Genomic DNA, 26,297 nt, shown 5'->3' with positions numbered 1-26,297 from the left:
AGGCAAGTGTTCCTCACTATATGGGGCCAGATCCTCTGCTATGTGTGTGTGATTCAGGAATGAAGGGGGATCCCAGCCCAAGCAGTGATTTGACAATTACAGAGATATGGAAAGAAATGCAGGAGTATTCCTATCTAATGGGTTGACTGTATTTCTAGGAGGGCTTTGATAGTTTCTTTACCAAAGAAGGTATTGGCAGTTCTGTGACCTTTTCATCAGAGGTACATTGCTTTTCTGAAAATATTAGTACTGTGCACCATCCACTCCATCCACACCCTCTGCTAGTCCACAAGGTGGACTGGCCGTTACTGGTGGATCGGTTCATGTGATAGGAAATTATGAATTAATATTTGGCTGTGTAAATTATTCCTGATAAAGTTCATGTAAAAAAAAAAAACCAAACCGTGCAGCTCTGGCTCTTTAGTGTAGCCAAAGAAGAGGGTATTTAAACGTCTGATTATTTTTTTGCAGGGGGAGTAAATTTGGTTGGCAGCAGCAGCTGTGTTATAGGCATTCATTCTGCTTTGGTGACAATTCCAATTTGACATGTGTCAGGACACGTGCCTCTTTCATGGGCTGGGAGGTGACAAGCACCTGCAGTCTTTCTTTAAACCATGGAGGATATACCATGGGATGCAGCAGTAGAAGGACTGCATACCAGACCAGCAAGAGTGTTTGCAAATGTCCCTCTGGGCCTGTGTGCTGTTGTTTATGCCAGCACACCGGATGCTAGCACATTTTTCAGTCACACACATTGTGCTGCCCTTTGAAAGACTGACCTAGTATGTCTTTCCAACAGTAGTGCCAGAAGCAGAGCTACTCAGTTACGGGACTAGGGCCGAAACAGGAGACAGAGATGAGCATGATCTGCAGATACCATTCTACAGCAGCTGAATCATAGAATGGTTTGGGTTGGAAGGGACCTCAAAGATCATCTAGTTCCAACCCCCCTGCCATGGCAGGGACACCTCCCACTAGACCAGGTTGCTCATGGCTCCATCCAACCTGGTGCTAAGTTACAGCACTGTTTTGAAGGCCTTCAGTGAACACCCACTAGTAAAGCTTGGCACTCTTGCCATAATCGTTTCCACTTTGTATTCACCCTGATTTGAAATATGGTTTTTTTTTCCCACCAAAGGAAACATAAGGTAGCAGCTGGCAGTTTTCCTTTTATTAATTTTATTTTAGCAGAGCTCCTGATGTGTAAAGCAGCTGTAATAGGCACAGTGCCACAACGATGGTATAGTAACAGCAACAGCATTGGAGCACCTCTTTGCATGAATGTGGCAGGAGTTGCCATACCAGAGTAGATTATCAATCCACCTAATCTCTGGCAAGGGCAAGCACTTCATCCAACAGAGGCAGGCAGCTCCTCTGACTTCCACCTCCATCCCAGTCTAAAACCCTCATACCTCTTCCAAGTCCTGGTAGAAAAGTGCCAGAAGAAGGGCAGTCTGCAGCTTTTCTCTCCTACTCTGGGATAGATCCTTGATTTGCTGCTTCCTCTCATGAATGGTATTCAGTTTGTGCTGGATCTTTAGCCCTTCCAGTCCACCAACCATTTCTAGCCTGTTTGCCTGTTCTTGAAGAGACATCATCTGAGGAGGCAACAAATGTGAAATTACTTTTATGCTTCCAAGTGGTGTGTAAGAAACAAAAGCCAGGCTCTTTTCCATACCTAAAATATTCCCCTTTTTTTCTGGAATGAAGCAAGAATAGCAGAGAGAAGTTAATCAGAATTCCCCCCACCCTCACCCTGTACTATGTTACATCTATGACATCCTTGTCATTGGTCTCTGTTCTGAACCCTGGCTACTTAAATGAATTAAAGCTGTATCTCCAGGAGTCCCTATACCACTGGTCATCCTGTGCAAGGAATCATGGAGCAAGTCTGACACCCATGAGTGCTCAGGTATTACTGCTTTGTGGAAATCAGGTGTTGGAAGGCAGCTCTCAACATAAGCAATCAGTCTGGCAGGGAGCTGGCACAGGTTCTGCGAGCTCATTCCTTCTGGGCAACCCAGGCACAGCCCCAGGGTTGAGTTTAGCCCTAGCCTGGATGAATTACAGCAGCGGCCACCAGCCAGGCAGATTCATTTACATGCGGGTGAGCAATTCAGCATCTTCTCCAAAGGTGCAAAGAGGCTAGCCAATTTGGTGCAGATATTGTATGCCAAATTTATATCTAATTAATTAGACGAGTCATCCCCTCTGACCTACTCTATTGTACTTGCTTTAAAAGCAACAGATTTTTTTTTAGGAAAAAAGTAGGAACTTCTGACATCCATAACACACAACATGGCCTGCTTTATATATTTCTTCTGGTAAGTCCCATTATTTAATTTGCTAAGTGGTTTTCCTGTTTACTGCAAGACAATACAGGCAGGTCTTGGACATGGTGTATTTAAGACTTGTTCTCCACTGCTCTGCCTCTTGTTTCACTAAGCTTCCCCATTTTCTCTTTGGTTCAAGCATATCAGGAATATCACACCTGTCAGCAATTTAATGTGTTGCCATATTAAAAAATATATTTTTTAAATAAAATCATTCTATCTTGTAGGTTGGTAGAATATTTGTTGTTGATTTTTGTACCTTCTCACCCTGTGATGCCAGAAGCTTCTCAAAAGCCTCATGTTTCCTTATCAGTTGCTCTACTTCATCTACAGAGCTTCCAAGGTCACCGCTTTTCAAATAAATCTGTAAAAAAAAGTTTAATATTTTTCTTAGTGTATTAATTATCACATAAATCTGATTCATAAACGCAAGAAGAGGTATCAACTCTGCAGTTGAAAGTACACTTGAGAGTTAAAAAAAAGGAACAGGAGGCAACTGAAATTGGAAATTAAATACTAGAGCTCCATGGTCTTGAGCAAGAGATCCAGCTAAGGAAAGTGACCCATCACTGCTTATTACAATCACTAAGTCACAAGGCTGGCAGTGAATTCCAGAGGTCTAAGCCATCCTTGTAATGCAAAGCAAGATCAACACTGTCATGTCTGACAGATGTCTGTGTGATACCTTCTTAGAAGACTTCCAATAACAGAGACTGCAGCCTCCCTGGGCAATGTATTCCAGTGCTTCATTACCTTTACCATTAGCAATATATTCCAAATATTCAGACTGAAAATGCATTGCTAACGTTTCACCTCACTACATACTACCCTCTTCATCACACTAAGGAGATAATTCCTTTTACATTTTTTCAGCCTTGTACATGTTTGCAGGCTTTTTGCATACTGGGATTTCTATCTTCTCTAAGCTAAAACTACCCTGATCCAATCAATTATTTCACAAAGGCTGTGTCTTCTTGACTGTTTATTCTTATTGCTCTCCTCTGGGTTTTCTCCATTTCTACTTATTTTGAAACGCGGTTCCTAATACCTCATGCAATAAGTGGCAATAAGTAATAAGGCTGCCCAAGTGAAGGCAGTGAAGACAGTAGAGAGCTTACATGTGCCTTTCAAGCTGTAATCTTCTGCATGTATCTGTGTATGGTGCTTATCTTTTACACAATACCATGAACTCAAGTTCACCTTGCAATCTACTATAAGCTTCCAGAAACTTTTCAGAAGAACTGCTATCATACCAGCTTGTCCCCACCCTGTATTTATGCAGCTGATTATTCCTGAAGAATGTCACATCTTGCACCCGTACCAAGTGCATTACATCTGTTATTTTTTCAGGCCATCTTTCCAACTTGCCTGCATTAATTTTATTTACTGTCTGTCCTGTCAGTCTCTGATGCAGAAAGACCTTAGTTTAAAATAACAAATGCAGTTTTAAGGAAACTGACCTCCACACTATTCACTTTTAACACTGTGAGGACCTTTTCTAACTAATCCACATACATCTCTAAGGCACCACGGTGTTTCTTGACTCTTTTCTGGTGTTAAGAAAACTGACTGTCCAACTATTTCTCCTATGCATTCTGTTACATTCAGTTTTGTGAAATGCAAAAGAATAAACAGTGTAGTTATCTATTGTCAACAAAATAAACAAGGTTTTCTGCAGGCCAGTAGGAATTTATTATTTTCCAGTGGTTTTAATTGCCTACAGTTTCTTCCCTTGTTCAATGACGAGACAACAGCGGGACAAAAACCCCAATCAGAGGCTCTGATGGGACTTGAACAAAAATTACCTGTGGACAAGGTTCACAGTGGAATGAATATGACTGGAAAGACTTATGGAGTTCAGGCTGCTATGAGGGACTGCATTTATCAGCTGGGACATAGCACTGTGTAATCCATTTTGTGAGCTCATGGAATCATAAATATTTGAATAAGGATGAGAAATTCCAACCAGTAACTCTACCTGGGTAAAGTGAAATTAGCAGACATGGAAGAAGAATTTGAGATCAGTGATACAGTGTGAAAGAACTAAGAGGCTGGAAAGAAACACAATAGAGTCAGTGAAAACACAACTGCTAATAGTTTCAGAAGAGGGTAAAGAACATAGACAAATGAGTGCCTTGAAACCATAGGTGTGCACAGGAAAAATAGCATCTAGAGAAACATCCCTTGTTTTGAAAACATTACAGCTCTGTAGCAGTTTTACAGGGTGTTTTTTACAGGAGAGAAAAGATTCTTCAGCAGCTACTTTAGAAAACCAATAACAATGTTCATTGTCTGCATGGAAGTGTTGGACGACTGTTTAACCCCACAAGGCATCTTCTGAAGGACAGGTTTTCCAGACACGTTATACGCAGGGGAATCCACACCTACCTGTCAGGGTCTGAGTGCACCCACAGGCTCTGGCAGTCCTGACCACCCCTGGACAGACCCTTGCTCCCATTGAGGGCTCCCTCTGAGGCTCAGCCCTGGCTCAAGCCCTGCCTGAGCTGCATTGAGGTGAGGCCCGAGCCCTGCCCTGGTCCTCCTGGACAAACCTCAGATGTCATTCAGGACCTTGGTTTGTTGTCTTGATCTCCAGCTGGTTGATGGACCTTGTTACTGCTGCCGCCACTCAGCCCTCCTTGGCAGCTGTGGCTAAGAGGACTAACAGCCAGACTTGGCCTTTCTGGTTCATTTTTTAGGAGTTAATGAGAGGAATACTTTGCATATACAGAAAAATGCACAGAAGAATATCATGCCCAGGCCAGATGTTCAAACTGCTCTATACTAATCCGTGCTGAGTATCACAAGAAAGGTAAATAAATCCCAACACAGTAATCACTGTCAAGAAGAGACAAAGGACACTGTACAACGGACTTAAGGTTTTAATCAGCCTGTCTCATAAATCACCAGGATGCCTAAAGAAATACATTAACATTAATGCCTCTGTTATGCCTCTCTATGTTAAACACAACCCCCACCAGAAGGCAGATATTCTATCATTCAAACTTTAATCCTTTCATCTATCCTACTCCTCAAGTGTGTGAAATTATGACAGACTTTTTTTTTTTTTTAGTGTGTTTGGGTTTGGTTTGCTCTTGTGGAGAAAGATCTCCACACGTGTGGGCTCCAGGTCTGTCTACTGTAACACTTTGTTAAACCACTTATAGTTACTATCCATATTTACACTGCTGTTACTAACACTGAAATAAAAAGTTACTGGACGAATCTAACTCACTCCTGTTCAGGGTACACAAACAGCCACATGCTGCATCTCTATTTTGGTGTTTTAAATGTTGTTTTAAAAGCACTGTAGTTTCTCTGGCATACTTTGTGGATTATCTACCATTTTTAGTCAAAAAACATTTACCTGAGGAAACAGAAAATTCCCACAATTTCCTACATATCACTCCAGGATCTTTGTTTTGTAACTCTTAGCAGTGAAACTACAAACTCTGTGATACCTGAAGAAATGGTCAGCTACTGGTTTTCCTGCTTGTGTATCTGTGGCGGAAGAAAAAGGCAAGGGACATCTACCGGTGAAGATGGTTACTTTCCTTCAAAAAAGAGAACAAGACATCTGAGAGCAGGGGTGTGGGATGGTGAGTCATAAGCAGCTGCCACTGGAGAGCTCACTGCCTTGCTCCCACTGAAAATCACTGCACACAAATAGCACCGAGCATTCAAAGCCCCATTCCTTAACTGCTACAGCAGTGGGAAAAAGTCCTCCTGACTTCTGAAAGCTTTGGACCAGGTCCTCCAAGTAGAAGCCATACAAATGCTCTTGGGAACCCAGGTTTTAATACTGAGAAAGAAAATTGGTGCACAGAAAGAAAGTTGGTGCAAGAGAAAATTGGCTGTGTACATTACAGGAGAGGTGATGGCAATACGCTCAGAAGAAAGCAGCCCCAGTAGCACTAGCAGTGCTACTTGGAGAGCTGGTGAGGTAAAAACTTTCCATTAATCTTTTAAACAGAAATCTTATGACAGCAATTGCTAGAATCAGAACTGCAACAATTTTTTTTCATTTAAGCATTTGTTATACCAATCTGAAGCAGAGTGGAAACTGGCTCCCATACCACAAAGCTGGCCTGTGGCAAATTACATCACTTTTTGGCATATTTTTAGACAGGTCCCCAAATTCCTGGTTTGAATGAGACCTGTTGATTTCAAATATAAAACACTGCATAGCTCTCCTCAGGTAACCTACGCCAGGGTCTCCCACGGCACACAGCAGGTATAAACTTTCTTTCAAGTTTGTTTCAGTTACGAATCATGGCCCATCATCAGGAATTTAATGCTCAGCCATAAAAAGCACCAAAAACATGACCACTCGCTATATATAATGGACTCGTTTTTAAGTGGAGACTTGCAAAGACACTTAAAATCACAAAAAGCACTTGGCCCTTTTTGAAATTTGAAATGGAGCATGTAACAAATAGCCAAGTTATTAACAACGCAAAACACAGAAATGGAGGTTTTAACCATACTTAACTGGAGTTTTTCACTATTTCTGAGCTAATTGCATAGATTTAGCCACACTGTCATAAGGCCTCCAACGTACAAGTTAATGTAGAACTAAATGCAAAGTCCAATTAAAAAAAAAAAGTTCATTAAAAATAAAAGAGTATATATACACACTTGAGTGACAGCACAGGCCAGCTGTAACTTTTGCAGAAATACTGAATGAAACATTTTTGTCATTAGGATAACTGTGCTCTCTGGATGCCACAACTTCGCATTTATACACACTGGAAGCTGACACAGCCCCAGAAGAAATTTGTCTTCCAAGGAGCGTCATTTTTATTTCTCTAGCAGAAAAACTATTTTAAGTATTTGTGCAAATTCACTCCCTTATCCTACTTCTGCTCTTTACAGTGCAATGCGCTCCATAGATTTTGCCCCTCACTGCCTGCCCTGGGCTTGCTGCTGAGATTGCTGGACCTACACTGAATATCTTTCAGCTTCAAGGCTGTACTAAAAGCCAGATTTACTCCCAGCTTTAAATGCTTTCACTCAAGGCACATAAACTCTCTGCCCTTGCCCAGATAGATAACAACAAGGTTTGCTTTGACTTACTTCTGATAAAAGTAAATACAAAAAAGAATTAACAAAAAACCACCCACATTTAAATTTGTTTTAACAAAGTAAATAAATGTGCTTAATACCATGATTATATATGGCTCACAAATATGTTGTACTATGCTGCATTTCAGTAAAAGTTATAACAAGGTATCATACTATAACCATAAGTGGAATAAAACACACTGAAGCTGTTTACAAAAAAGAAAAACACATACACCTTTTCTATCATACTGACATCACTGTATAATTGATCTCTGACCTCACAATCTAGATGCAAAATTCTAATGTTAAATGTATCTAAAATTTCCTTCCCCCACTGTACTGCATGCGGTCCATAATATACATAATTGGAAATGTATATAGGAAAAACACAGAAGTCAGTGTTGTTTTCCCATAACGGCTACAATCCCTTCCTCCCACCTATCCCCTCCTTCTTCAAAATTCACAAGTTCAGCCTCTATCGTGTAAGTTGTAGGTGTTAGACCAGAAACCTATGCCCATACAACATCATCATTAAAATATTTACTTATGAAACATTTGTCTGAAGACAATCTAAATTCCTCTTAAACTCCCCATAGTTTCACTGCTAGAAACTTTTCTAGGATATCCAAATTTGAGATGCTATGGAGACTAAGTTCCCTTCATTTCCCTCAGGAAAGGGTGGCATCTCTTTTTTTCTAAGGGTAAAAAAAAAAGGTTATTTCTTCCTACACACTGAAATATTTTGGGTTTTGAAAACAAGTATTACTTTTAAAAGTTAAAAACCCAGGAATTAACCATTTAGAAATACAGCATAATCTGACAAGTAAGAAAATGAAAACAGTGAAACAGCAGAAAAAAACGAAGAAAAACTACACTGAGGACTTGTCCCAGGTGCCAGACTGACTATCCCAGGTGCCAGACTGACTAGCAGAGGAGAAAACCAGTTCTTGGCTCTGAAATCTTGAACCTTCAAATGCTAAGCACTACGGCCCAACTACGCAAAATCTGTAAGAATACGCATAGCATTGAGCATGTTATGTTGACAACAGTACTGTGAGGGTTAAAGTTAAACACTTGTGAAGTGCTCAATCAGATCACAGTGCTCAGCTTAGTTTAGGGTGGATCAAGCTGTAGCTGCAGCCTCGGTGACAGCAGAATACAAGTAGCTTTCTGATTGTCCTACGAGTCATCTCCAGGGAGTGGGAACATGGCAGGAAGCAAACAAAAAGAACTCCACATGGCTTGATTAACACAAAACTTCTCTTTGCAAACGTTCTTAGAATGGAATGGAAATCTTCACCACTCTCCTCCCAGATCCAAAGGATGCAATGTTGACAGCGATAGATGGACACCATGCACCCTCCATGTCTCTGTTAGTTGAAGACGTGGTGTGAGCTGGTATGTTTGTCAAAAGGTTGTCAGGGCACACACTTTTTAGAGTGCATGTTTCCTGGGGAGGTCTCAAACCAGATCTTGCCCAATGGCCAGAAAGCAATCCTGAGCAGCAAGCTGGATTCACTGACAGAGAGAGGCCAGCCCCAATATCCACAGGGTGAAAGGATGGACCAGCTATATCTGAATTATGTGTTTTGATAAAGATTGTTGAACTTGGGCTTCTTCTAAATTCTCTTACCACCTGCATAGGCATAGCAGTCCAAGGGGTGGCAAGTATCAGGGTGATTTTGGAAACCTTGTGGTGAGCAGGTGTTAGATGATCACATGGAGTCTTCCTAAACTCTGGCCTAGATGAAGCATGGTTTTGAAAGACAATCAGCTCTGGATTTAAATCCCTGCTCATGATCTCATTCCCATTAGCTGAATTTTCTCTTCCAGTCAGCACAGCTGGGGACAGCCATGTATTTCTGGAGACAGTCTGCTGGGGAAGGCCAGGATACTTAGAGGAAGTCACATGAAATCTTGTGATTTGAAGGGCTGGAGATCCACCTGAAGGGAAACCTTGTTTTGGTTTCTGGGATCCTGCTGGAAAACCAGATGGAGTTCCAGGCATCTTCTCTAACTGTGGCATGAACAGACTTGAATGAGCATGACTGCTTCCATGGGAATCTGCTCGAAGAGGCTTTATCGTCAAGCTGCAAGTTGAAATGTAAAGCTTCATTGAAGCATGGAGGTCTGGCATTTGGACATTGCACTGGCTACAGCCTTGTTGGGGTGGGAAAGAATCACAAGGTTCCAGGGATGCATGCAGATTTTTGCTGCGGAGTGTAGAAACAGTTGGAATAGCAGACAGATCAATGTCTAGGCGTGATGTCCAGCTTGGTGGAGCTTTGCAGGAAAGGACATCAGAGGGCAAAGATACAGCAAGCTTCAAGAGACTGTTTTTTTCAGGAGAAATATGATGAACACTTTTTTCTCTTTCTGAATATTGCTTGTAAGATGCAGACGTTGACTGAGTGCCAGAACCCTCATATCCACGGCCCTGAGGGTCCCTGGGAGGACTGGAACACCTGGATGTCTCATCAGAAGGATTGACACAGTGACTAGTGCTCCTGAAACATTTCCTCTGGTCTGTGTGTGCCAGGACGACATCTAGCCTTGAACAGTAAGCTCCAGAAGACACAGTGCCTGGTGGTGAGCTGGCATTTCCTGGAGCAAGCTCTGCAATTGATTGACCAGTGGGAGGATGCCATGCTGATGCTGGCATCTTTTGAAAAGGCCTGTCTGGCACAGTAGATTCAAAAGAAAGAGGTGGGGTCATTCTGCTGGAAGACAGCATCACTTCCACAGTGGAGACATAGGTTGCAGATGAAAGTTTGCAGCGATGGTCCCTGCATGACATCCTGGAGCTTAGTCCTAAACGATGTAAAAAAATCAAAGCCACAGAAGCTTGCCTTTCCCCCTGTTTTTAAAACCAACTCCTAATCCTTTTTCCTTTGGCACTGGAAATTTCCATTCTTTCTCTGAAGCGAAGGAATGAGAGATGAATAAACATTCTCCAGGAAAAAAATTCATTAACTAAAAAAATCCACATTCAAAATAAAAATGCACAGCTCTTCTACTACTGCTACCACCGCCTGTCACGTCTACAAAGTGATAGAGTGTGGGATGGGCAGAAAGATAAATTACGGAGCATGAGGCTCTGCTCCCTGAATGTTCTGACAGTGAGACTGCAGACAGAGTAGGAGCCAAAAATGCCTGCCAGAGACAGCCTGCAAACTTGCTGTTATTTCATCTGTGAAAAAAAGGAAAGCAGCTAACCTGAGCAATGCGTCTGCTGCTGCGAAAAGGTTAGAACGGAGCAGAGTGTACTGGACATGGCTTCTGCTCAAAGCAAAAATAATTTTTTTTCTTCTTTCTCTTTTTCAGTTGTTGCTTGTCTGAACTCCATATGGCAAGATCTCAGTTTGCAGGTCTTAGGAGAGCCTTCTACAACAGTTCCATGCAATGGCACAACTGAATTCATAATTAAAAGAAAATTTAAAAATACAGATGTTTGCTTAATTTTCTCCACATGTGCTTTATTTTCTTTAGGATAGAACAATCTCAGACTAAATTCTGCAGAAATCCTTCAAAGGTTTAAGGAACTTGGATGTAATATACGATGCTGGCATCACGCCAAACCTGTCACACTGGCACAGACAGCGAATGAGAGAGCAGTTCTCAGTAGTAGGTCTTACTTTAAAACACTCCTCTGTCGCCTTCTTCCTGCCCCTCTTCCTTGTTGCTGGGAGAGATACTTGGTCTAAAGCATATGTAGTACTGGAAAAATAGCATTCAAAAATTCTGGGATGGCAGAAGCTACTTTCTTACATACATATTTTGCAGATGTGCAAAGTGAAATGCATGTGACTGAGCTTTGCCACAGACACAAAAGTCAGAAGAAACACATGGCATGGAGATATTGCTTATATTTGTTTTCTGGGTAAGAATCCTTTTTGCATGTGTGTTTGCTTCTGTCCTTCATGAAAGCAGGCAATGACAAAATTCCCATTGGGAAAGTGGTTTCAGAGTCTTCAGTTGATGTCTTGCCTGAATACTTTTTGAAAACGCATTTGAAAGGACTGTCCTCCTACCGTCCTGCCTGTCTCCCTAGGGAGCGGAGTCTGTGTCAGCATGCAGCCAGATTTTAGCTCCATATAGTAGTAACAGAGCTCCATCCAATAGGAACAGATTCCTCTTCCAAACGTTCTTCAGTGCAGAGAAGTAAAATACAAATAGTGACTAAAGAACCTCGGTTCACTGTTAAATCGTATATAATCCATAAGGCAGATGGTGGCAGCTGCAAAAGACCGCTTTGTAGTTCTTGCTATTTCTCCCTCATTTAAATGGGAGTCCTGGAGCATAGGAATTAACCCATTTGAAGAACGATCACACTTAGTGATGAGAGAACAAAAGCAATGGGATATATTCTGGGAATATAGGAATTACAGCTGTAGAAGAATCAGAACAATGTTACTGTTTCTATTCAGGGCCAGGCCGATGCACTGCATATTAAGGATGGACTAGAACCCAGTGGAAGGTAAATTCCTTCCTATTCTTTCATGAACAGCAGCAAATGAGCCTCTTCTTGCAATGATTTGCATTCTTTATTGATTTCATCCCATAAATTCTTCAAAGAGACAGCTTACTTTGTTTGTAAACACACATGGTCTCCATCTTCTTAGCAGCATAACAGCCTAAACCTGCATCACTCTATTCATACTCACTGTGGACTGACTGCTTTGGACACTGAGGTGCTTGCCAACATTGCCAGGTCTCAAGTCAGTAAAACTGACTTAAAGACAGCAAAATATGATTTAAAATGAGCAGGTAGCAGTGGAGTTTGTGAAGTACAGCTGAGATGTGTTTCACCAATACTCCTCAGCTCTGAGGCAAGCTGATGTTCCTGGGTTAGCAGCCTTTTCTCCATGGTACTTCTGCTTAGTGTCAGCTGTGGGTTAAAACCAAGATCACAAGAATGGACAACGCAGGAGTGAGTCATTATGATGGAGGGAAGCTAGTAATTCCTGAAAGGAAAGTTGTTCACAGTACTGGCCTAATTGGTGCATCCAGAGTAGTGAGAGTCAAAACTCATCCCAAATGCTCACAGCTCATTGAGGAACTCTTTGTTTGCATTCTTGGCTATGAACAAATTCATCATCTCTTCTCCCCCCCGAACAGCACTTACATATTTCCTGGATTAAATTTGAGCACAAATCCATAACAGCCTCTTCTAGGCATTGTGATAGCTTGGTGATGGTAGGGACTGTGTCAATGAAGGAGACATATGGCTGACTGATATCCAGATTATCAATATAGAAATTCATGTCATTCTGTAATTTCCCTGGTATATTGCAGGTAGATACTTGGTCGCTGACTGCAATATCAGAGACATTTGTCTGTATGGTCACTCCACTGTGGCCTACTTTTCTATTTTATAACCGCAACTCTGTGAGCATGCATCTGTAATTCTTTACATGCACAGAGCTCTCACAGAAGAAACAGTTCTTTAATCAGCTGTAATCTATTGAGGATTAATACATCCAAAAATGAGAAACAAAAAGTTTATGAACCTTCTTTCCATAGCTAGAATGTTCTTTTCAACCTGAGTGCTCTTTTTTTTAAAAAAAAAACCAAACAAATCAGTTGCAGAGGGTGGTGGAGAGAACATAAGAACATATGATGACTGTGGCTCCCTCACTCTCTGTACCTCCATGGATGAGACCGCCTTGTCATCATTCCCCTCTCCTTAATTTCTTGTCATTCTCCCTGACCATAAAATGCCATCTGTGCAAAGGGGTGCTGGGAGGGACAGCCAAGTACCCACGCTTTACTATTCCACCTTCTGAATGCTTAGTCACAGTGAGCACAACCGAGTACCAGGCTACTTGCAAGTTCATAGAGAAAATACTCTGAGAGAAAGATTCAGATAACAGAACTGCCCTTCATGGTCCTCAAGATCACAGTGTTCATTCTCAGGCTTTGTTTTGGCTGAAGAAACTTGTGGTAGGAGCAGGCACTGTGACTGATCCTTCCAAGAGAATTTACCCGATCTATGAGGAACACCCACCCCTTTTGTGGCAGTCTACCTCACAGCATATGGCAATGGTAAATTTATCTGAATAAAGAAGTAATATGAAGTGCAGTTTACCTGTACAGAATGTGCTGGGAGCATACTGAAAATGCCAGGTGCAACCCCTTTCATGTAAGAGTAATGTAGTCTTTTGCAACCAGGACTCATGACTGAGGGGCAAGAAGAAACACTAATCCATAGTAGCTTCCTATGCATTTACCTCTAAGGTATATACAACAAAGCAGATGCTCTAGTCACAGTACCTCTGCATGTTGGTTGATCTCCATTTCATGAAAAGAGAAAGACTACAGTGGCCAAAATTCTATAGAGTTTACATTTTCCCTGATGATGCTACCCACGCAGGAGCTTAGCAATGATGTCTCACTGCTTGGTAGGGAATTGAGATAGATATAATGCAAACTGTTCCATTTGGTAATCAAGCAACAGATAAAAATTTTTAATGGGTAGAACTGTGTAATATTTTACTCCAGAAACCTGAACCTAGGTGAAACTCCTAGTTTCATGTTTCGGCACAAACTCAGAATGCAGGTCATACTTGCCAGGGGTGCCAGTTGTAGGGAATTAAGAAGATAGGCATTTCCTTCAAGGACTGAGTAGCAGAAGGCTCCAACCACATGTGTCACAAGGGATTAAGTATCACTGCATGGCACAGCTCTGGGTCAGTTTCCAAAAGATTTAGTGCCAATGGCAAAGCACTGGTGGGAAACAGAGCTCAGCACGAACTGAGAGCCATTATATTATGCTGCCAGTGGTCTTGAAGAATTAAGAATTATTTTTCCTTAATAAGAAATGACCCAGAGGTACAATCTCCTTCAGCTTTGCTTCAACCCTTCAGTTTGGCAACCTTCAATCCATTGATGTGGTTTGCATGCCAAGTCTCAGCACAGTTACAGCAACCAATCCATCTATGAATATGCACAGAGTGACTGGAAAAGACGTCTGAATTCTTTACTCAGTTTTGTAATACCAAATGTCAGCCCTCAAGCTGGAACATTTTTAAATAGTTCCACAAATCCAGGAAAGTGTAAGAAAGACAAAAAATAATTTAATAGCAGTGAAAAAGAAAATCTATTTCAAGAGCTGCAAAATTATGATAACAAGAACATCCTTCTGTCTTTTTTGCATTAACTGTATCAGCCCTCTCTTTTCGTGAGAGGCTTTTTTCACTAGCTCATCTTTCTCTATTGCATCAAACAGAAACTAATATTCCTTAGAATCAAATTCTTTCATGGTTGTTCTCCACACTGCTAGCAACTCCCTTGCAGAATTGAGAAGTCAATTCCTTTTTCTGGATTAACTCACACTGCCAACATCCATTTTCCACTAGTTGCATTTCCCCAGCACTAACCCTCAGCCTGGGGTGAGGTTTCCAACAACACCTGCGAAGTAATCTCCCTATCCTCCCTCAAACCGTCACTACAATTTCCCTTCTCTCTGAAGCCTACAAAACAATTTGCCAGTGGCTAAGCAGTTGGTATGCTGAGATCTGTTTGTGAAGCGGACTAATACTGGACTGTTGTCTCCCTCTTCTGTTGTGTCTCTCATCTGTTAGCTCTTATGTTTATTTGGCAATGAATTACCTTTCAGATAAGGATAATATTTTTGCTTCTGGTTCTGCACCTAAGCCCCATAAGAAAGTGGGGGTCTTGTACATCGCTACAGTCTCCAAGTGATAGCACAATGCAAATAATAACAATACAAAGAGTGTCTTGTCTACACACAGACCCAAGGACTTTAAATTGTAAGTGAACAGTAGTGCCCCTTTTAATTTGTAAGAGTTCAAATGCTTGAAGATTTTAATGGCTTATTTCAAGTTTATAATTCACTCACCTCCTGTGAGTTCAGGACCATGTCCAGGTGATCCCAATCCTTGTAGAACAATTGTTCCTGGTGTATTTTCTCCAGCCACTCCTTCTTCTGTTTCCATTCATTGTATACATTTTCCTTCTCTTCCACCAGAGCCTGTAGCTTCTGCTGAATCTGAACACAATTTCCAATAAAAAAACTCATGTTGGTCTTTATACCCCATGGAGCAGGGTAAGGTGGGAGGAGAAAGGATTAAGTGGAGTGATGGGATAAACACCGTAAATTGCAACAGAATAATCAAACAGAAAAAAGTAGGAAAAGTTATAGCACTTATATTTGGGCAGAGAGATAATCAGAGGTGCCTTATTTCAGGAATAGAGGAGTACTTCTTACAGCACATACAGCAAGTTCAAGCCAAGAGCAAACAAAGGTAACTGTTTCTCAAGTGTACCTTCTAGAATCAAATCCTAATTCTCCATTATCTTTAGTCATAACAGTGCAATTATAGCTCTTCAAATTGGGATAAGGACAGATACTTAAATAAGTTATCAACATAGCATACTCTTGTAATCATGCCTCAGTGTTAGACTTCATATAATTTCAGCTTCCAAACCCTGTATATCGACAGGCCTTCTATAAATGATTTTTTCCCACATTTTTATACAGGCAAAGGACTTTACAGTCAGGAAGATTTCTAGTTACTATGGTAATACATTGCAATATACAACAAATTTTCAAGAAATAGCTTAGTCAGATGGGAGAGTAATTTGCATGAACTCTGCAGCTTTCTAAAAATATCCAAGAGACGTGCTAATGAATCGTCAGGGGAGAAGTAAATTAGTAGGTACTAGAAAAGAAATAATGCTGTGACACTCTTAGAAGCTGCTTGTCTTGAGTAAACTGACATCTTGATTTCCATCTTTCATTTGTGGTGTGTTAAATATACCAGCATAATTCATTACTACAGAAGATGTTTCAACTAATCTTTAAATTTTCTCATATGTTTGAGTGTTTTAATTCTTTGGTTGACAGGTTTTTGTCCAGCCTGGTCTGGTATGGATATAGCACTGTAATGTGAAGCACTGTGTTTGTATGAAAACCCAGTTTAGGAAGTGGGTAGAATTATCTCCATTGCCCAGAACATAGTGAACTTCTTGAATCAGCCCAGCTTTGCTGCAGTGAGTGGGCCCTCAGAAGACACCAGCACTCATCTGCTGCTGAGGTAGGAAATGGAACAGATGTTTTTGTGCCCAAGCTAGGTAACACACTGAGACAAATGTAGGCCATGCATATGGATAATGTGTGAATGTACACAAGTATTTTTATGCTTACAGCATGATATCATATTGAATGACAGCTACACTAGTGTTTGGTAGCTGAATGTGTGTGACTGAACTCAAATGAGTTTCAGTTACCTCTTTTGATTGTATTTCCTCATTTTGCAGGAGTGACTGTCCTAGCTGTACAACATGACTGTACTTTCCTTCTCGTGCTTCAATCTCTGCCAGTAGCTGTTGATGCTGGGTAAGTCTCAGGCTGCTAGTAGATATGTCCCGAATAGTCTCCTTGGCTCTCATTTCTCTTATTGTTTCTGCTGTCCATGAGAAATAGTCCCACACCTGGAACCCAAGAAAATGTGAAAGCTGAGGTTAAAGCTCAAGCTTGTGTTATCAGCCAGGAAAATCATAGGCTGACTGTTGAACTTTAAGTGAATAACTGGTAGTAAAATCACAGGTAAGAAAGACAGTATTTCATTAGGGCTTGGAGTACTTCTGTGTATTTTAGCACGGGTGAGTAACATGACTGCAAGAATTTCTACATACTGTGTTAAATCATACATGTTTTGCAATATCATAATCATAACCAAACTGTGTCATATCACATCAATGACAATATGAGAGCATTTATTGCCCTTTAGTCCATCATTCCTTCGTTGTTTTCTGGTGTTATTCCTTCACAGATAATAAAACAATATCACTTTACTTTTCTGAGACTTAGATTTGACTAACACAAGTCTATTTGAAACTTAAGTTGTACACATATTCTAAAACGAGAGTGAGAATTTTCAGGTGAAAAACAAATGCGCTCACTCTAATAGAGGTGGAAAAAAGGCAAATCACAGGTCAGAAAAAATTGCTTACGCATATCAAGTATGCAGATTCAGCTCTTGATATGTGGAATTGTATGGCTGCAATTGTCACAGAAACACAGTTCTGGAAGGAACAAGAAAGTAATGCTAGTTTACTTTAAAAATCTGATGAACTGATAATATATTTGTAATATCTTAAAATGTCTGAAGCATTCAGCTGAGGCAATTGTGAGCAAGAAAATTCTAATGAGAATTATTTTTTGACTGTGATTGCAGAACCTTTTGCAAGTAAAAATAATTTTACTTTTCCTGTACGTCCTTTTCTGCATTTGATTCTGCACCAGCCCACTTTAGGCATCTCATCTGAATCTGTAATAGGTGTTTTGCTCTTATGTGTCAGTTGGTAAAAATTAGGACTGCAAGGGACTGTACTGGGGATTATATAGGATGATTAAGTAAGTTTCGCTACAGTTTAATGGTATTTGGATTAGTCAATTCAATTCTGAGGTGGTAAATGATCTTTTAGTTTTTAAGTGTATTTTAAGTGATTGCCGAAGAACAATGCTCTTTTACTGCAGAGAATTAAAATTTTCTCTTGTGAATAGTTGCTGGCTTTTCCACTGAAGGAAACTGTGTAATGGAAATAGCCTCTTGCCTGTTCCATTCTACCCATGGATTTTTGCCCTTATCACCAAAATTTTTCACAGCTCAAAGCTGTCTTGTGAACCGTCCAGCCAGAAAAAAATATTTTCAGAAAAGCACAAAATAGAAATTGGCCAATTTGGGTCCTCAGAGTTTAGGCTTTAAAGACAAGATACTCTTTTCTTAAAGCCAGTGAACACAGGCACTAAATGACTCTTTAGAAGGACCGTGATACTTTTAAAGGGGTCCATGTAGTGCACATGTGTTGGTATCATTTTGATTTGCAGAACTAATTCACACACAGCTGGATGTCACTGTAGACACTGACATTGCACTTGGCTCTACAAATATCTAAGAGTGCCTGAGATTTTAAGCTAAGCATTAGGAAAAAATCCATAAATCTCAGGATACTTAATGCAATGAAACACATCAAGAGCCAATAAGAGGTTATTGGACTGCCACTGCCAGCAACATTTAACTGGCTAGGCATCAGCCTGCAGGAAACTCCTAAGCAGAGCCTGACTGAGACCATGCAGATCCTAGCACAAACTTCAGAACAAGAACCTCAGATCATTCAAAAATAATTTTGAGTCATGTCTAAATTCCTCTTTCTTGACAGAGTTTCTTGGAAGATTTCAAGCCCTCTGCTGTTACTGTGTGTTGTCAGTTAGGGCCAGCTCTGCTGTTTAATCAGACTAAAATCGTACTTGATGGGATGCAAGGAAACGCACTAGATGGTTGTGCAGAATTCTTATTTCAGGGAAAGACTGATTTGTTTTTGTTTCTTAATCTGTGTACCATTTCATACTGAAAAAGCCCCATGGACTGCATATGAACAATGCTAATGAAAAAGGTACACTGAACAGCCATGGCTAATATTAAGCTTGTGGACCTCTTGGTATGGCTGAAAGAGGAAAGGGACCAAAGTTGCCTCTTTGTGCTCAGCACTCTGGGGGGAAGTTCTGCAGCAAAGCTGCTCTAACCACCCCTAGAGCTCCTGAGATTCTTACAGTCATTAGACATGGATGTATAGCCTGCCTTGTCCCATCTGGGCAGAAAGACGAGCTTATCGAATTTGCAGAACCAGCTCTTCACTTCTTCAGGAATTATTGTCAGGAAAGGAAGAGAACATTGAGAGGATCATGAATACTTCTTGCCAGCAGACACATCAAAGAGAGAGGCTGATGCCTAAGGCATAATCCTACCTAGCCATGTCACTGAGAATACAGTCACCTGGCTTCGTCACTTTGTTTAATGATGTTAAGAAAGTGCCTTAATGACTGTGTAGTCCTGTATTAAGCACTGACAGATTTATATATTTTAAAGTGTTCATTGCTTGTAAATTTATGAATGCAGATGAAAAGACTCACTACCAGAGTAAGATATGGGCTATAGATTTGCCATTCAGATCAGAGAATGCATCACAGATTTCAGACAAAACTCAAGTCAAAGTTATTTTTTATGGTTCCAGCAATAAAAAAGAAAAAGCACCCCCACCAACAGGATATTTTCTATCTGAAGTCAATAACCAAATTTATGATGTAAGTTATGAAACAAATCACAAAGTGAAATCTGAGTGACTATGTTTTAATGGAGAAATCCGTCAAGATCCATCTCCTTGTGAAGATGCGCCCAGGGTGAAGACTTCAAGGATTTAACATATGTTAGAAGAATACATACTAGAAGAAGTTTGCCTTGTTCTTACTTTCATTCCTAGATACTGTCAGAAGGACAGTGGACAAATGAACATTTCACCTACATCAGCATAGCCACTCTAATTTTCCTTAAGTCATATTCTAACTAATTTTATTTCCCCATCAAGAGTTCTGCAGAAGATGATTCTTAACAATTAAAAACCAAACAAACCAAACCCCTGAAAAAACGAAGTGCCATAAGCATCCTTTATCTCTAACTGTACAATATATTCTTGGATGAAATATGACAGGTAATGCTGGTTTGAACACTTTTAAGAGACTTCGAGTCGATTAGCCCAATGTGCAGAAGCCTCTCCTGTGAACACAAAAGAATCATGTTCACACTATTGTGGTCTTGATCCCAGCTTATAACCTTAAGACAAACTGGTGGTAAGATTTTTTCCAGGTGAGCATACCCTGGATATTCTCTGCTTCCCAGCAAACATGGAAACAGAATATGACTTTATCAGAGGTATCTTTAATTGACACTGAAGTTACACTTGGAACAGTTCAAGAATACAAATAATGTAAAGGTATTCCAGAAATCTATATTAGCAGCTTCCTTCATGATAAAAGGGGGCACCCTTGCTGCTTTAGTACCTGCTACTGCAGTACTTGCAGCAATAATCTACTAATTTGAAGTGATGTAGCTCAAGTGCCTCCACTGAGACTATTCAACATTCACAAAGTATTCCATGGCAAAATCATAGCTCAGTGACCTACTGAGCTCTTCGGAGACATAGCTACTGTGCATTGCAGAATATATTATGCTGATGCATAATGCCACTGTATTTAAGCAACTTGAGAGGTTACTACAAAGACCAGTGAGTTGTATTTGATACATGCCATGAAGCAAGCTAACTGAGGGTTATTGCATAACCTGAGAGACAGAACAAACTTTTAGCCATTATATATGGGAATCTAACATCTAATTTTGTCACTCTTACTCAGTGGGAATTGCAGAGTCTTTGAAAAGACTACCGCTACTCCTGCGAAGTGATGACCATTTCTGACATCTATTAATTATCCCTTACAGAGTTGGATACAAGCTTTCCTTCCTACAGAAGGTAGAAGACCTTTATCCTCTAATGTCTTTCAAATAGCTACAAGCGCTTAAACACTTGATTAGTAACACAGATGGCACCTTCAGCCTTTTACATCAGCCTTGGCAGCTTGGAAGTACACCTGTGATTCACACACACTGAAGGCAGCTTTCCTGTGTACCAATAGACAGAAGGCAGAAATGCTTACATGTGCCTGAAACTGGTAAAGCTTGTATGCTTGTTCCAGAAGTTTCTTGTGCAGTTCCACTTTAGACTTCAAGGCCTTCCAGTTGGTCACTATTGCCTGCTGCTTTGCTTTCAAGTCTTCCACCTGCTTCTTTGAGCAATGGGTCAGCACATGATCTGCAGAGTGGATCAGCTCCTGCAGCTATATAGAAGGATGAAAGAAGAGTGAATGAGCGATTCAGAGATCCAGCTATTATCAGAACAGTTATGATGAGGGCTGTGCTAGTTGTACATGGAACTACAAGCAACATTTTCGGACCTGACTTTCCTCACGCTAAACAAAGGCTTCTCTAATTTCAGTTTTATGGAATAACAGTGACACCCAGTGTTTACTAGGGCTCATCACAACAGCATTTTTTCAAATAGGCAGGCAGATTTTGTTTCTCCTTTTTACTATCCCATTTATTACATGAGTAATACAAATATTAGCTAACCATACCTTGTTTTCCTCAGTGACAATATAGATTAACTGTGACTACATTCTATTCGTGCATGCCTCATGCTCTTTTACCTTTAAAAGTAACAAGCAGCTGGTGGGACCAATTCTAGTGTTATCTGCCACAAGGCCAAGATATGAGGCCACTGATAAGTGATATCAGGATAATGATTTCAGTAATCTCAATATAACACACGCCATGTTAACTATACCATTATATTTACTAAACAAAGGGATGAAGAGAAAACTCTTACTAGTTTTATTGGTCTAGTTGAAGCTAAGCAAATCTCCTACATACAAGGAAGCTTTCTAAAAATCAGCTGTTCTCATGAGCTGAAACTTTTTACAAGTTTGTTTAATGAGCCCAATCCTTCTTTCTCACAGTCCAATTCCTACCCCTCTAAACTTCTTGAAAATTCCAGACTGCTGCCCCATCCTTCCTTCTGTAATTTTCTATAGTTAATCAATGCATTTTGTGTTCAACAAATATTCAGTTTCTCTGCACATAGAACAGATTCTGGATTTTTCCTTGTAATCACTTGGAACACTTTGAAGAAGGTGGTAAACAGATCATAAAGCCTGGCATAATCATACATTTCAAACAGGAATCAAAAATATCTCTGTGAATCATTTCAATAGTCAGCACTCTTTATAGTACGCTCCTTATTCGTAAGGTTTTAAATTACCTACTTTATCATGCCATCAAACTTTGAATGTTTTAAAAAAAAAGTATTAAAAAAAAGCAGAAGACTAAAGAAGATCCTTAGAGATTTCCAGGCTCTCACATAAGCCTGTAATAATTTGAATCACAATACCAAATTATTACCATGATTGTCTCGGAAGCTTGAATTTTGACTACACATTAAAGAGGACAAATTACTTTCATTACCTGCTGCTCATTCCCAGAAAGCTCATGCTCCAGGGACACGTGGTTCCGCAGCTGGGTTTGAACACCTCTTGTGTCTTTAGCAACATCATCTGGAATACTTTTGGACTTCTCCTAGAAGGAAGAAATCAGAGAAAGCTTTGTTACTTTCCACTTCCCAGCAAAACACACTACAAGCCTATTTCAGTCATTTTGCATAGTGCAACTCATACTGCACAGTTAAGGACATCCCGCGTTACTCAACTAAGACAGGTAAAAGGAAGCCAGAAAAATCTGTCCTAGGACATCTGTAAGTATCTTAGTGATTAAGCTACCCAAATGGACTGTGAGAGATGAAGGTTCAAGTTTTTCCTTGATCAGACAATACAGGAGAATGTTTTACAGGCTTTAATTCGGGAATCAATCTTGAATAGCTACTGCAGTGACATATATTGAATTCTTAAAGTAGCATTAATAACCAACAGTTTCAGGTCATTCTTTGGGATACAGGTGGCCTACCTGTGATCAATCTTTATCTAAAAATTTAGTTACACATGCTCAGGAAAGGTGAGTTAAAAATGTCATATATGCAAAGAAAGACTACTGTAAAGATGAGAAAACCAGAAAAAACATCATATAAAGGGAGACTTATACATTTATTTAGCTCCACAAAGGTTCTGAGGGGATTTAGTTGTTACACAGACATACACTGAGAACACAGCAAGAAAAAAGAACAGGTATTTCAGCTGGAGGACAACACTGTTGCTAGAATAAAATTATTAGAAACTTACTCCAGGTCAATTTAGGTGAAAATTAGAAAAACATTTCTAAACATTGGAGAAGACCATTTCTGTAACAGATTCACAGGCTGGTTTGAGGTACCAGCAATGCATCTTGGTAAGGTGCTGTAAAAGGAGATGCATGTTGTAGTTGCCTGTGATATGACGGTACTTGAGTTGGTGATTTAACCAAGATCTTCTAGTAGTACATTCCTATGAGAAATTACTTTCCCTGGTAGACATCTGACCAGGGTACACAGGAGGGATGGGCAAGCTGACTGAATTGCTCTCCCACTCAGTAGTGAAGCTTATTAACAAGATGTAATGCAAGAAGTGTGTAATGGTTGCCTGGGCCAAACTCAGCATGGGGATAAACCAACAGCTGGTCTATGAAGTATTTCTGAACTACCACTTATCCCTGCACAGAATAAACTACTTCGTCATTGAAATTAAATATGCACCAGGTTTTGAAAATCCCAGCTGGTATACAGTGAAATATTTTGATGTTTGATTTTCCATTCACAACAGGGAAAGAAAAGAGGACTAACATAGTTGAATAAGGCAGCCTCTGCCAGCACAAACAAGCAGAAAATCTACTGCATGTAACCTAACAAAGCCCTGTTGCCTTGCAAACAGTGGAAGCTCTGTTGGATCCCTGCCTCCTGTACACATCTGCATTAGGGAGAGCACACCTCATTACAGCAAGGATGTGGTTTCTCTGTGAAGCTCTTCAGGATGCTCAGATAAAACAGAAGCCTGAAGATTTTCATTGGGACTTCTCCCCTCAGTTTTCACACTGGGACTGTTTGAAATTATTCCCAGTACCAGGCACTGAAATGAGAAGAAAAGATTTTCGGCCCAGCTTTTTGCATCAGGTCACATGATTGCCTGACAACTTTCCAGGCTAATGGTCACTGTAATCCAGACAAATGCCTTTTTCACAAGACAGTTCTTTCTTCAGCACATAAAGCTACAATGGTGTACAAAGAAGAACCAGGCAGTAAACAGTTTCTTAGTCAGGCCTGATGACTGCAAACAACATTGCTATATGCATTGCACTGTGAGACAATCTAGTTCAAGCCTTGGTCTTCTCGGTTTATCCCACAGATGAGCAACTCCAGCTGCATCTGGTTTCACCAATGATCTTATAAGGTGACCACTCAGGCATCTAAGGATTACCCAGGATTTTTTTTTTAACACTTTGAGTATTTCTTACTAGGATTTTCTTTAGAAGTGTCCTAGGTTACAGTGTAAAATGTGCCAAAAGGAAAAAAAAGTATTCTATTACCATCTTCAGGAGCTGTTGAGACCAGGTGGGGCGGTGCTCCCTGCTTCCCCCCTCTGGACTATCTCCTGTTAATGGCCCATCAAGGAACTGCCTCACGACTCCCCATCCCATTGTGATATGCTCCGCCCGGGGGGAAGGAGCCAAGCAGTTCATGCTAAATAAAAACTGAGATCTTGAACACCCTAGCAGCCTTCTTCCACTGAATTCCCAGAGGAGTTTTCCCCCCACTGGAGTTCCAGAGGACAAGAGCTACCTACCTACCACTGGACCTTCGGAGGAAAGACCAGACCCCTTTACAAGATCGCTGCTTCAACAGAACTACATCCATCACTTTAGGAGGACTGCAGTCACCATCTTATCGGACTGCTACTGCCACCCTAACAGGGTGTCAGGTTGTATTTCTGACTCTGTCAGTGTAAACCAGGGGGTTGTTGGTTTTTTTTCCTGCCTTGTGTTATATATATATATATATTAGTAAAGAATTGCCATTCCTATTCCCCATATCTTTGCCTGAAGGCCCGTTAATTTCAAAATTATAATAATTTGGAGGGAAGGGGGTTGCATTTTCCATTTCAAGGGAGGGTCCTGCCTTCCTCAGCAGACACCTGTCTTTCAAACCAAGACAAGAAGTCACCACTAAACATGCTGAGAATCATAAGAATACTCCACAAATTAAGCTGAAATGAAGTTCTCATTAAATTAGACTTTCCCATTATTTTTTACCTCAATATGGGCCAGAGCATCTGTCAGATCTTGGTAACACTTGTGAATCGCCTGGGCATCTCTCAGCCGCTCACCTCGTAATCTGGTAATTTCCAACAGCTCCTCCCAGGAGTTCCTACAGGGGAGGATGGGGAAAATAACCACGTAAAAAATTCAAACTGGGAGTAAAGGAAATTAACAATCTTAAAAAAGACTGAAAACAAGACCTCCTCTTACTTTGTTTTTCATTCCAACCATTAAATTCTGTTGGAGTTGTTCTCTGAGGGGCACCGTGGCTCTTACCCTACCCTGTCCATGTCCTCCCGTCTGCTCAGGCACTTAAATAGATGGTCCTGCATAAGGTTGTCCCTCTTCAGTGTGCTTTTCAGGTTTTACATGCAGGACTTGGAGGACTGAGTCAGACCCTACTATTCCTTCATGCTTCTCTTTTGGGCCAGTTTGGACTGATGCCAGACATAAGAAGCTCAGAAATATTAACCTGCAGAGCAGTCACGGGATTCAAACTCAAAAATCAGAAGCAATAAAGAAGCAACTGACTCCTAGTCTTTCAGTTAGCTGATCCTATTTCAAAGGGCAAAGGAAGGTCACTCATCCCTTACTTGTAAAGCACCCCTGATGCAATTTACAAGAAGCCAAATCAGCAAGCAGACAATGTCTGCATTATAGTCGTTTATGTTCAAATGAGGCATGGCAGCAGGTCTGTATCAGTGACCAAACCACATATTTTGCAATTAAAGAATTGGGAGGACATGCCTTATCCTTTTCTAATTCCTTCTTACTTCCTCCTCCTCAAGAGTGCATCGAAAGAACAAAGCATTATAGAGCTAACACAAGTCTCCTACCTTAGCTCTTTCTGCTTCTGCCAAATTTCCCGGGACTCAGAATGCCCACAGTTCAGCAAGTTGTCTGCCAGCTGCTGGCAAGCCACAACTCTTTTCCCAGCTGCTTCCAACTGGTGTCGGAATGTGTCGTATTTGGCACAAAGTTGCTTTTGAAGGAAAAACAACAATAACAAAAAGGCATTTTGAGTGCTCTCTTTTCCCAAACATACCTGCACAGCCAAAAGACAGGTAACAAGCTGATCATATTTGGAGATGGAGAAACTGCAGAGAATGACTGGATTTTACCTCCAAAGACAAACTATTAGCAAAAGATGAGGTTTGTGATGCAGATGGGAGGCAGAAACATTATTACCAGGGATAGAAACAAACATTCAATGTACAATGAATTTCAATTACTAAATTATATGTTTTCACTT

General features: G+C 40.6%; 1 protein-coding gene across 1 annotated transcript in view; it reads right to left on the bottom strand.

Moving 5' to 3' along the window:
* SPTBN5 (spectrin beta, non-erythrocytic 5) overlaps nt 1-26,297 on the bottom strand; it is a 99,946-nt gene that overhangs the window by 42,053 nt on the left and 31,596 nt on the right. The window contains exons 28-35 of the mRNA XM_086462991.1: nt 25,882-26,027; nt 25,040-25,154; nt 22,274-22,384; nt 20,911-21,090; nt 16,650-16,853; nt 15,259-15,408; nt 2,593-2,697; nt 1,413-1,598 (exon numbers count right to left, since the gene is read on the bottom strand). Coding sequence (XP_086319117.1) covers nt 1,413-1,598; nt 2,593-2,697; nt 15,259-15,408; nt 16,650-16,853; nt 20,911-21,090; nt 22,274-22,384; nt 25,040-25,154; nt 25,882-26,027 — 1,197 coding nt within the window. The remainder of the gene's footprint in view (nt 1-1,412; nt 1,599-2,592; nt 2,698-15,258; nt 15,409-16,649; nt 16,854-20,910; nt 21,091-22,273; nt 22,385-25,039; nt 25,155-25,881; nt 26,028-26,297) is intronic.

This window comes from Leptosomus discolor, chromosome 3 (genome assembly GCF_034619465.1).
Source record: "Leptosomus discolor isolate bLepDis1 chromosome 3, bLepDis1.hap2, whole genome shotgun sequence".
NCBI classification, from domain to species: Eukaryota; Metazoa; Chordata; class Aves; order Leptosomiformes; family Leptosomidae; genus Leptosomus; species Leptosomus discolor.
This window is presented reverse-complemented; position numbering and strand designations above follow the sequence as displayed.